At 33.1% G+C, this 11,463-nt stretch overlaps 1 protein-coding gene across 1 annotated transcript in view; it reads right to left on the bottom strand.

Moving 5' to 3' along the window:
* The window catches only part of tmem117 (transmembrane protein 117), a 65,865-nt gene that overhangs the window by 6,665 nt on the left and 47,737 nt on the right, over positions 1-11,463 (bottom strand). The window contains exons 5-8 of the mRNA XM_016494736.1: positions 9,964-10,061; positions 4,077-4,176; positions 3,220-3,221; positions 2,595-2,670 (exon numbers count right to left, since the gene is read on the bottom strand). Coding sequence (XP_016350222.1) covers positions 2,595-2,670; positions 3,220-3,221; positions 4,077-4,176; positions 9,964-10,061 — 276 coding nt within the window. The remainder of the gene's footprint in view (positions 1-2,594; positions 2,671-3,219; positions 3,222-4,076; positions 4,177-9,963; positions 10,062-11,463) is intronic.

Below are 11,463 nucleotides of genomic sequence, written 5' to 3'. Positions count from 1 at the left end.
GCTAGAGTATGATGGTGAGTGTGTATGTGTTTGTGAGTGTGTTTATGCATGTGTTTGTAAGTGTGTTTGTGAGTGTGTTTATGCATGTGTTTGTGAGTGTGTTTATGCATGTGTTTGTGAGTGTGTTTGTATTTGTGTGTTTATGCATTTGTTTGTGAGTGTTTTTGTATTTGTGAGTGTGTTTATGCACGTGTTTGTGAGTGTGTACGCATGTGTTTGTGAGTGTGTTTATGCATGTGTTTGTGAGTGTGTTTGTATTTGTGTGTTTATGCATGTGTTTGTATTTGAGTGTGTTTGTATTTGTGGGTGTGTGTATGCATGTGTTTGTGAGTGTGTTTACGCATGTGTTTGTAAGTGTGTTTGTGTGTGTGTTTATGCATGTGTTTGTGAGTGTGAGTGTGTTTGTGTTTGTGAGTGTTTACGCATGTGTTTGTGTGTGTGTACGCAGCAAATGGACACGAAGTACAAGCGCCGCAGCTGCCAGATGGAGTTCGAAGAGGGTATTAACACAACGCAAAGCAGCGAGGAATTTGGGAAGCTGGGCAAGCAATCCAGTTTCTCTGGTAGCATGGAGCACATCGAGGTATCCTGACAAAGATGACAATCTAACACGAAGGCAATAACTCCAGCGAAATCTGTTTATTTATTACAGAGTTCTGTTGGTAAAGAGCTTTGCATCTAAGAGCGACTCGTGTCTGACGGCTTTTTCAAACTAGGGTTGAAACGGTGTCATTTAGGTATAAAAGGATACACTAAAGACGCTGTCCATTTGATTTTGCAAAAAGCCAAGTCTCTGGTATGGTGCTGGACTACAAGTGTTTTTGAGGAGCTTATAGACTATGATATGCACTCACACCAAAGACCTCACAGAGTGACCTTTTTCTGGCATGCCATCTTATGGTACACTCAAAATGAAGGAGCACGATGGAGGATATCCTTCTAGCATGACCATACAAAGACACTAAACATGAAAGAATGAAACGAGTGTGTGTGTGTATGTGTGTGTGTTTATGCATGTGTTTGTGAGTGTTTATGCATGTGTTTTTGAGTGTTTGTGCATGTGTTTGTGAGTGTGATTACGCATGTGTTTGTGAGTGTGTTTATGCATGTGTTTGTGAGTGTGATTGTGTTTGTGAGTGTTTATGCATGTGTCTGTGAGTGTTTATGCATGTGTTTTTGAGTGTTTGTGCATGTGTTTGTGAGTGTGTTTACGCATGTGTTTGTGAGTGTGTTTATGCGTGTGTTTGTGAGTGTGATTGTGTTTGTGAGTGTTTATGCATGTTTGTGAGTGTTTGTATTTGTGAGTGTGTTTATGCATGTGTTTGATGGTGAGTGTGATTGTGTTTGTGAGTGTGTTTATGCATGTGTTTGTAAGTGTGTTTGTGAATGTGTTTATGCATGTGTTTGTGAGTGTTTACACATGTGTTTGTGAGTGTGTGTTTATGCATGTGTTTGTGAGTGTTTATGTATTTGTGAGTGTGTTTATGCATGTGTTTGTATTTGTGAGTGTTTATGCATGTGTTTGTGAGTGTGTTTGTATTTGTGAGTGTGTTTATGCATGTGTTTGTATTTGTGAGTGTTTATATGTGTCTGTGTGTGTGTATGCATGTGTTTGTGAGTGTGTTTATGCATGTGTTTGTGAGTGTGTTTGTATTTGTGTGTTTATGCATTTGTTTGTGAGTGTTTTTGTATTTGTGAGTGTGTTTATGCACGTGTTTGTGAGTGTGTACGCATGTGTTTGTGAGTGTGTTTATGCATGTGTTTGTGAGTGTGTTTGTATTTGTGTGTTTATGCATGTGTTTGTATTTGAGTGTGTTTGTATTTGTGGGTGTGTGTATGCATGTGTTTGTGAGTGTGTTTATGCATGTGTTTGTGTTTGTGAGTGTGTTTTCTGTGTGAGTTCAGAAGTCTGGCTCATTTCTCATGGTCTCTGTTGTTCTTTCCTCTCTGACATTTCTAAGAGATCAGAAATGAATTGTGAGGCGTCTAAAGTTTGCGCTGAGATCCCAGCGTCACCGAACATCAGCCCGAAGCGGCATCTGATCCGGCCGTTCTCCTCTCGACAACAGTCAGAGCGAAATCAATAAAACTTTGATAATGTATAAAAGGATCTGAGACAGATGCCGCGGCCTGCAGCTCCAGGACAAACGCAGAAACAAACCAAATTAAGCAGCAGAAATATAGAATAATGTAGTTTCTTGGCAATTAAGCTTTGTGTTTACCAAACGGAGAGTCTTTGATTTCTATGTGACTTGCTGGAGAGTTAACGAGGATCCGCGTAATTACGGTGCTGCTCATCGTTTCGCCTCATTGACGTCCATGATAACTGTGTTCCACAAAATAAAGCTTAAATTACGTGGCATGAAACCAATGAAAGAGGTTGAAATGAAAGAGCTTGTAAATCCCGTCGGCTCTGAGTTAATTAGGCACTGAATAAAATATCAGGCACGTCATAGAGATTAACCATCACATGGAGCGAACGCGGACAAAAGTGAGGTGAAATATCTAGCATGTGGAGATGAGGAGATGAAGAGACTGAGAGACGCAGATACAGACACGTAACGATAATGGACTGAGACTGAGGGAATACTTACAATCAGACAGTGAATGTCAACATATTTGAGCCAACACAGGTAAGTGATTGAGACACTGTAATCAGACACAGACAGACTGTGATTTCAGCAAGGCTTCTGATTGGTCGAGAGAAGCTGGAGGAAAAATAAAACAATGACAGACGTGATGGATGATAAAGGCAAGGTCAACAAAAAAATATTCCAAATAAAATAAAAAAAAGTTCAAATAAACTGATAGATAAAATGATACGAGCTGAGATTGTTCAAAAATAGATTAAAATAAATCAATGTAACAGAAAAATACCTACTTCAGAACTTGCAACTTCAGAAAACACTTGTAAATAATAAAAGCACCAGCAAATCAAGAAAACATCTTCATCAGTTTGACAGCAGGTGCTGCAAATGCTCACAACACAACCAAATAAAGAATTTTATTTGCAGTGAGTTTCTTTATTTGGTTGAGTTGTGAATACTTGCAGCAAGTGTGTTGTCAAATTGATGAAGTTGTTTTCTTAATTTGCAGGTGTTTTTTCTATTTGCAGCGCAAATCTCTCGGCCACCGTAAAACAATGCAGAATGTGACATTTGAAAAGTCAAGTAAATTAAAAAAATATATATGAAGGCTTGAAAAAGACAAGGTCAACACCTCTGGGAAAAAAATACATAAAAAAGCTAAAATTAATAAATAAATTGATTTGAGATGGGACAGATGACAATTAAAGTAAAATTGAATAAAAATATAATACAAAAGAAAAATGCATTAATTAAAATAATTTTAAACAAAAAAAATAATAATGTGAGATGACAGCTGAAAAGTCAATAAAAGTCAATAATATAAAAATGACAGCCTTGAAAAAGGAAAGGTCGACACATCTGGGAAAAAAATTAATTTAAAAGAAGCTAAAACTAATAAAAATATTGATATGAGGTGGGACAGATGAAAATGAAATAAATGAAAATGAAATAAATATACAATACAAAAGAAAATGCATTAATTGAAAATAATTTAAAACAAAAATATTGAATGTGATCTATAGCAGTTGAAAATAAAATAAAATAAAATAATAAAATAAAATAAAAGTAAAAAAATAAAAAAGAGAGAAGGAAAGTCAAGACCTCTGGGGAAAAAATACATTTACGTTAAAACAAACTAATAAATAAAAGAATGTGAGATGAGATTGTAAAAAAAATTAAACACTGAAATTTGAAGTAAATAAACAAACAGAGTGATGTTAGAAATGACGTTGAAAAAGTAAAGGTGAAAACCTCAGTACAAACATCCATCTGAAGGGAAGAAAACGTGAACATTTTAAAATGAAAACAATAACCTTTACTTTTTATCTCCTAAACGGATTAAAGCTGGATTTAAAGGGAAATGAAGACGGGTTCACATGAGAATAACCCACTTTAAGAAGCTCTGGCCAGAATCTCCAGACACCAGATGAACCTGCGATTGTGTGTGTGAGTGTGAGTGTGTGTGTGTGTGTGTGTGAGTGTGGAGACCTCGTCGCTCGGCAAGAAGCCGCGGTTCAGGTTATCCCACCTGATCCAGTCCGTACTGATGACCAGAACCACCACAGAGGTCAGAGAGAACAGCACCGTCCTGACAAACACACACAGCAGCACTCACTCACTACCAGCTCAGAGAGACCTGATCAATGAGTCTGAGAGAGTCTCTTCTGCTCACCAGTGCTGCATTTATTTGAGCAAAAATACAGTACAATTTTTAAAATATTATTACAATTTAAAGTAACTCTTTTCTATGTGAATATATATTAAAATGTAATTTATTCCTGTGATGCAGTGCTGAATTGTCAGCATCATTACTGCAGTCTTCAGTGTCATATGATCTTCAGAAATCATTCTAATATGCTGATTTGCTGCTCAAGAAACATTTCTGATTATTATCAATGTTGAAAACAGTTGTGCTGCCCGATATTTCTGTGGAAACTGTGATACTTTTTATTTTTCAGGATTCACAGATGAATAGAAAGTTCAAAAGAACAGTGTTTATTTGAAATAGAAATCTTTCGTAACACTACACATGATTTTGTTGTCACTTCTAATCAATTTAATATGTTCTTGATGAATACAAGCATAACATCTTACTTACACCAAACTTTTGAATGGTAGTCTATCATGATTTCCACAAAAATATGAAACAGCACAACTGTTTTTAACTCTTTTTTTTAATTTTTTTTTTATAAATATATTTTTTTAAAAAGTTAAAACAAACTAATAAATACAATGATGTGAGATAGGATGGTTGAAAAGTAAAAAAAAAAAAAAAAGTAAATACAAAAACAAATACAATATAATAATAACAAAATAAATAAATAAATAAAATGTGAGTTGTAACAGCTGAGAAGTCAAGTAAATAAAATATAAAATAAAACAAAATAAAAATAAAAAGCATTGAAAAAGGCAAGATCAGTACTTTTTAAAATAATAAAAAGTAAAAAGATGAACTAATCAATAAATTGATTTGAGTGAGACGTCTGAAATTTAAATTTAATAATAAAAAAAAAACATTGAATAAAATACAACAGAAATGCCTTAATTTAAAATAATAATAATAAAAAAAAAAATCAAATTTTAGACGTGGCAGCTGAAAATGAAAATAAATAAATAATATATTAAACAAAGAAAATGTAATGGTTGAAAAGTAGCGGTGAAAATAAAATATGTTGTTGAAAAATTCAAGAAGAAAAAGAAAGAAAGAAAGAAAGTCAACATCTCTGGGAAAAAAATGAATGAATAAATAAAATGCATTTAAGTAAATCTAATAAATAAAATGACGTGACTGTTAAAAAGTCAATAAAATAAAATAAAAATCCAAAGCAAAAAATGCATGAATTCAAATGATTTACAAGCAAAACAAAAAAATAAAGATACAATTTGTCACAGGAATAAATTACATTTTAAAACATATTCAAATACGAAAAACAGTTATTTTAAATTGTGATAATATTTCACAGTTATACTGCTTTTACTGTATTTTTGATCCAATCAATGCATCCTTCCTGAGCAAAAGAGACTTCTTTCAAAAGCATTAACAATGGTAATTACTGCAGACTTTGACTGGTAGTGTGTCAGTCGTCTGTCCTTCATCAGCGTACGATCTCTCGCTGCTGTTTACTGAAGGATGGAGCCGCTGGCAGAGCGTGCATTAATAAAGGACGAGCGTAATGCACTTCTGATGGATTCACTGAATAATACAGACACCAGATCAGCTCTTCACGTCACTGTGAGCTCGTTCATCAGACACCGAAGAGTCAGAACTGATCCGGAGTCAGTGCTTCTTCACACGCAGCTTAAAACTGCAAAGCTACAAGAGCGAGACGCTGGATCTGCTGCTTCACATAAAGTCACCAGGTACAGAAAAACATCAAGTACTGACACACTGCGAAAATGAGCTTGTAATTCGTGTTTACTGCACGGTTTCTAACGTTTCTATACTGCTAATCTGTCAGAGCAGTGAAACAAAATACACTCGCATTAAATAAAAAAAGTTTTTTTAATTTTTTAAATAAATAGAGTTATTTCGTAATCATCATTCATCAGTGGATGTTCTTCTAAAGAAAATACATTTTTGTTTACAGTTACATTTACATTACATACTGTAAATTAACAAAATCAAATTAAGTCACATGAAATATTAGAAATTGCATAATAATTATTAAAACACATTTAATATCATTTTTGAAAACTATTTCATATAAAAAATTGCAATTGCCATTTACCACTAAATTGAGTTTTGATTTTGACAAATTAAACATTATAATATAATATAACATAACATAACATAACATAATATAATATATAATATAATATAACATAACATAACATAACATAACATAACATCATATAATATAATATAATATAATATAATATTTATATATCTGTAACGCCCCTGTGGACTGTTTGTTGTGGTTTCTTCCCTTTGTGTTGGTTTAGCCCGTACTAATCATTAATTACCCTCATTGTGCTCACCTGTCTGCCACTAATTATCCACCACATATTAGTTCCTGTCTGTCTGAGCATTGGCGGTTATTGTTAATGTTACCCCGATTGTGTGTCTCACCTACCTGAACCTGCCTTGTTGTGTCTACAATAAATGTCATTATTGGAATCCTTGTCGTCCTCGTCGTCCTGCCTGCCTCCACACACCCGGTTCCGTGACAGAATAACCGACCCAAGAACAACAACATGGAGATCACTGCTCGTTTCCTCGCCATATCCCGCCGGGATCTCCCCTTCTACGAGTACGCGGGGAGTTCTGCAAGCTCGCAGCGGTGACGGCGTTAGAGGACGCCGTCCTTAATCAGCTGTTCTGGCTCGGGGCCAACTACCATCGCCCCGTGGACCTCCCAGACACCACTGGACTAAGTTGGAGGGAAGGTGTCTTCCGGTGTCTGGGGAGTGTCCGGTCCCGAGCCAGAACCAGTCCGCCGCCGTCCGCGGCTCACTTAAACCCGAAGGACGTTAATGTGGCAAGCCCGAAGGACGTCAATGTGGCAATATATATAATATATATAATATAATATCATGGTAATATTACAATTTTATTAACAATAAAATAAACTTTAATACATTTCAAATTAACTAAAATTATATTAATAATGTATATTAATATATGAATGAGAACAACTGACAATGCAAAAAACACTTTAATGAGTTTTGAATTATTGTTTGTTTGTTTATGTCTTCACTTGCAGATTTTTTTTTTGAGTCTTTTTTTGTACTTGTTTTTTTTATTTATAAAAAAATAAAATAAATTTGTTTACAGTTAAAATGGCAATCAACAATCAAACTGTTATAAAATATATATTAAATATGCATTTTTGAAAATTATTTCATATTAAAAATTGCGACAGTCATCTTCCACTAAATTTAATTTTGATTTTGACTAATTAAAGATATGATATTAATACAATATGAATGTGAACGACAAAAATGACATTTTACTGTCTTACTGCGCTGGGAGATTTTTCCACGTGGTTTTAATTAGTTTATTCTTCACAATAATTCTCCAAAGTTCACTACATCTGTTTAATTTAAAACTTTCTTTAATAATATTACTCATTTCATAATGCTGCCCTTGTGAATGATTCATCAGTGCAATGTTTTTGTAAAGAAAATTAATTTTAATTTACAGTTAAAATTACAACTTGTAAATTAAATCATTTTAATTATTAAAAATGCATATTAAAATATCGTTAATATGTATTTTTTAAATAATGCATATTAAAAATTGCAATATTCATTTACCACAAAAATGTATGGCAAATTAAACATTACATTAATAATAAAACAAATATACTATATTAATAATTTATATTAATACAATATGAATGCAAACTACTGGAACTGCAAAAAAAAAAGTTTTGAATTAGTATTTTTGTCTCTGTTTTAGCTCTTAATATCTCACACACTCTTGCTTCTAAAGTACATTAATCTTGTTCCATGGATTTATATATATTATAATACTGAAGAAATGCAGATATAGTGAGAATGAACGAAGTAAGCTTTAGTAAAGGCTGTGATGTGCATCGGGGTCAGAGGTCGTGTTGTCGAGTGTGTTTTCAGGGTCAAAGTGTGTGTTCGACAAAACGTGTACAAACGCAGCGGCGCTGATCGATTTTCTGCTGCGCGAGTCTTTAATTAAACGTGCTGATAATGGAAACAAGCATTAAAATAACATTATTAACTCACACACAGTTTAACGGCGTTTGTTATTCCCATATTAAGGATATTTTCAGAGGATTCAACCCATAATGACAGCAAACACACACTCAAGTCTCCTTCCTAATGTAAGATAATCATGTTTACATTGACCAGAGGCTTTAAAAGCACACATTATTCATCAAAACCTCGTCTCGAAATCCTCCTTTTATGAGCAGGGCTGCTGTTTTGGGTGCATAAACCTGCACTGAACTTGCTTTAATCATATTATTTATTTATTTATCATATATCTTAATCATGTGCTTATTGTGAAAGATTCATCGGTGCACGTGTTTCGAAAGGAAACAAATGTTTTTGTTCACAGTTCAAATTAAACACTGTAAATAATTAACAAACTGCATATTAAATATTAAAATATAATTAGAATTATTCAAATTCACAAGGAATTACAGTAATTATAATGATCAAATATTCATAAATAATACATGAAAATATATTATTAATTACTGTTAAACTTATTAACAAATAATTAAAAACTAAAATGATTCAATATTAAAATATATATTTAAAATAACTGCATATTAAAAACAGCAAGCCATTTACTACTACATTTAGTTTCGATTATGACAAATTAACATTATATTAATAATTATAATATTATTACATTATAATTATAAAATAGAATCAATATGTTAATAAATACATAATTAAAGTATTATTTATAAAAAATAATATTATTACATATTAATAATTATTATAATAAAAAATATTTTAATAATAATTATAATTTAATGTGACTACTAAAACTGCAAAAATGGCATTGTAATGTGTTTGTGTAATTTTTTCATTAAACTTATTTATGATTCAAAATCTGCTAGCATATTTGTTTATTTTTAAACTTTATTTAATCATTTAAATTATTTCTTTATAATGTCGTTATTGTGTATGATTCATTGGTGCACGTTTTTCTTAAGAAAATTAATTTTTGCTTACAACTAAATCTACATCTTGTAAATAAAATCAAATTATAAATTGCATATTAAATATTAAACTATATTTAATATTAAATTTTTTTTTTAAATAATTGCATACTAAAAATTGCAATAGCCATTTACCACTAAAAGGGCTAAAGATTTACTAAACAGGGCAAATTAGCTCGAGAGCGCAATTCCAAAACAGCACCGATGGGACTGACAACGTGCAAATTAAAGAACACAGACGCGATTAACATCTCATTTGCATATCGACCAACGCAATATACCAAGCACAGCGCAAATTAGCGTAGTCGCAAATAAGCAGAGCCGATGCGACTTACGACGCAGGTGCAAAATAGTTTAAGACGTGCTTTTTTGGGTGTTAAATAATAGCACAAATACCAGTAATTTGACGAGCGCGAATGTTAGTAAACCACATTGCGTGATTTATTTTAATACTCTCCTCCCATACATTACACTCCTACAAATGCAAATAAAGTCAGGCACAAAAATAACTGTCCACGCCTAATTCTTCACTAAATCCTGACAGTACTATTTTAACGCCAAATGCCAAATGTTAGTAAATCTTTTGATTGAGACACATGAAACCTATTTTATTAATCACCGATTCCATACACGGCGTTTGTTCTTCCCTTCTGAGGCTGGAGCGTATACAGCTTCAGTCTCGATTCTGATTGGTTGTTTCTGACGGGATCACATGATCATCTCACCAGAACAAAACAATGCGGTTGTGCCCCCGTCTCCACAAGTTTCTGGCGCTCCGGCCCCAGTCCGGATAATGAGTGTCCTGCAGCATCATGTCTGTTACCTTGGAAACAAACAAACAAACAAACACTCCTTATTGACTTTCACAGCGACTGAGCTCAGAGTCATAAAAGAGTCAAATGCGAATAAAGAAAAGCTATTCAATATCCACAATGTTTTCAATGTAATAAAGTTCAGCATATCTATTTTTTTTTTATCTATCTATATTGATAAAACAAAAAAGTGCTAATTTAAAAGTGAAAGTAGTGAAAATGGAAAATATAAAATTAAATCTATTTAAGAATATTAACAAAAAAATCTAAAATTCTAATTCTAAGTTTCTCAGTGACACTAAAGTAACACTGGACTGTCATAAATATTCTAAATATATTTATGTATGTATGCGTGTTCAGTATATGTTTTTTTTTTTTCAACATTAATTATTAATAACATTGTGAATGATTCATCAGTGCACGTTATTCTAAAGAAAATTGTTTTGTGTTCAGTTAAAATACACAACGTAAATGAAATCAAATCAGTGTTATTTTAGTGTCACTGAGATAGTGTTTTCTATTTATATTTTGAACTGGTTTTGGTTTTTATTTTTATATTTTCTGAATTTTAATTTTGCTTTGTGTATGTGTGTGTTTTTAAATATAGTTTTTATTGCAGTTTTAGTTCGTCTTGCTGATGTAAAATAATAAGCTGTTTTTTTTTGGCATTTCACGTTCATGTCAAATGAATAACAATTTCATGCAAAATATTAAAATATATTTAATATATTAAAAACTGCAATAGTCATTTACCACTAAACTGAGTTTAGCTTATGACAAATTAAACATTTTACTAATAATAACAATTAACATATTATGTTCCTTTACATTAATATAAATGTATAAACAAATAAATTCATAAAGGTTATAACATTTAAAATATGTATGACATCAAGGTATATTTATTTGCATGATGGTTTGTCAGGTGCACTAGAGTTGTGCCCTATGGAGTGTGCACACTGCGCAGGGACCTGTCTAAGGTCACCCTGATGACGATCTGATCCTTCACAGGAGAAAGACTGAAAGCCGTGAGGAGGGAAGGAGAAAGTGAAATAAATCTGTGCAGATGAAGGACTGAATTAATGGCATGCAGAAGCCGTCTCGATTCAGCACTTTTAGACGCTCCTTCGCCCTTCCTCTCACACTTCATCCCTCGCTTTTCTCCTCCTCTCCTCTCTTTTGTTCATCCCTGCGGTCTGAACACAGGAATACTAATGCACCGAACACACACACACACACAGACACAGACACAGACACGCACACGCACACAGAGAGAGACACACAGACACACACACACACACACAGACACAGACACACACACAGACACACACACACACACACAGAGAGAGTGAGGAATGTGCCCCGGGCTTGTACAGTATTGTGTCCTGGGAGCTCAGCGGGGGCAGTACTGCT

This window comes from Sinocyclocheilus anshuiensis, unplaced genomic scaffold (assembly GCF_001515605.1).
Source record: "Sinocyclocheilus anshuiensis isolate Anshui unplaced genomic scaffold, SAMN03320099.WGS_v1.1 scaffold923, whole genome shotgun sequence".
Classification (NCBI taxonomy): Eukaryota; Metazoa; Chordata; class Actinopteri; order Cypriniformes; family Cyprinidae; genus Sinocyclocheilus; species Sinocyclocheilus anshuiensis.
This window is presented reverse-complemented; position numbering and strand designations above follow the sequence as displayed.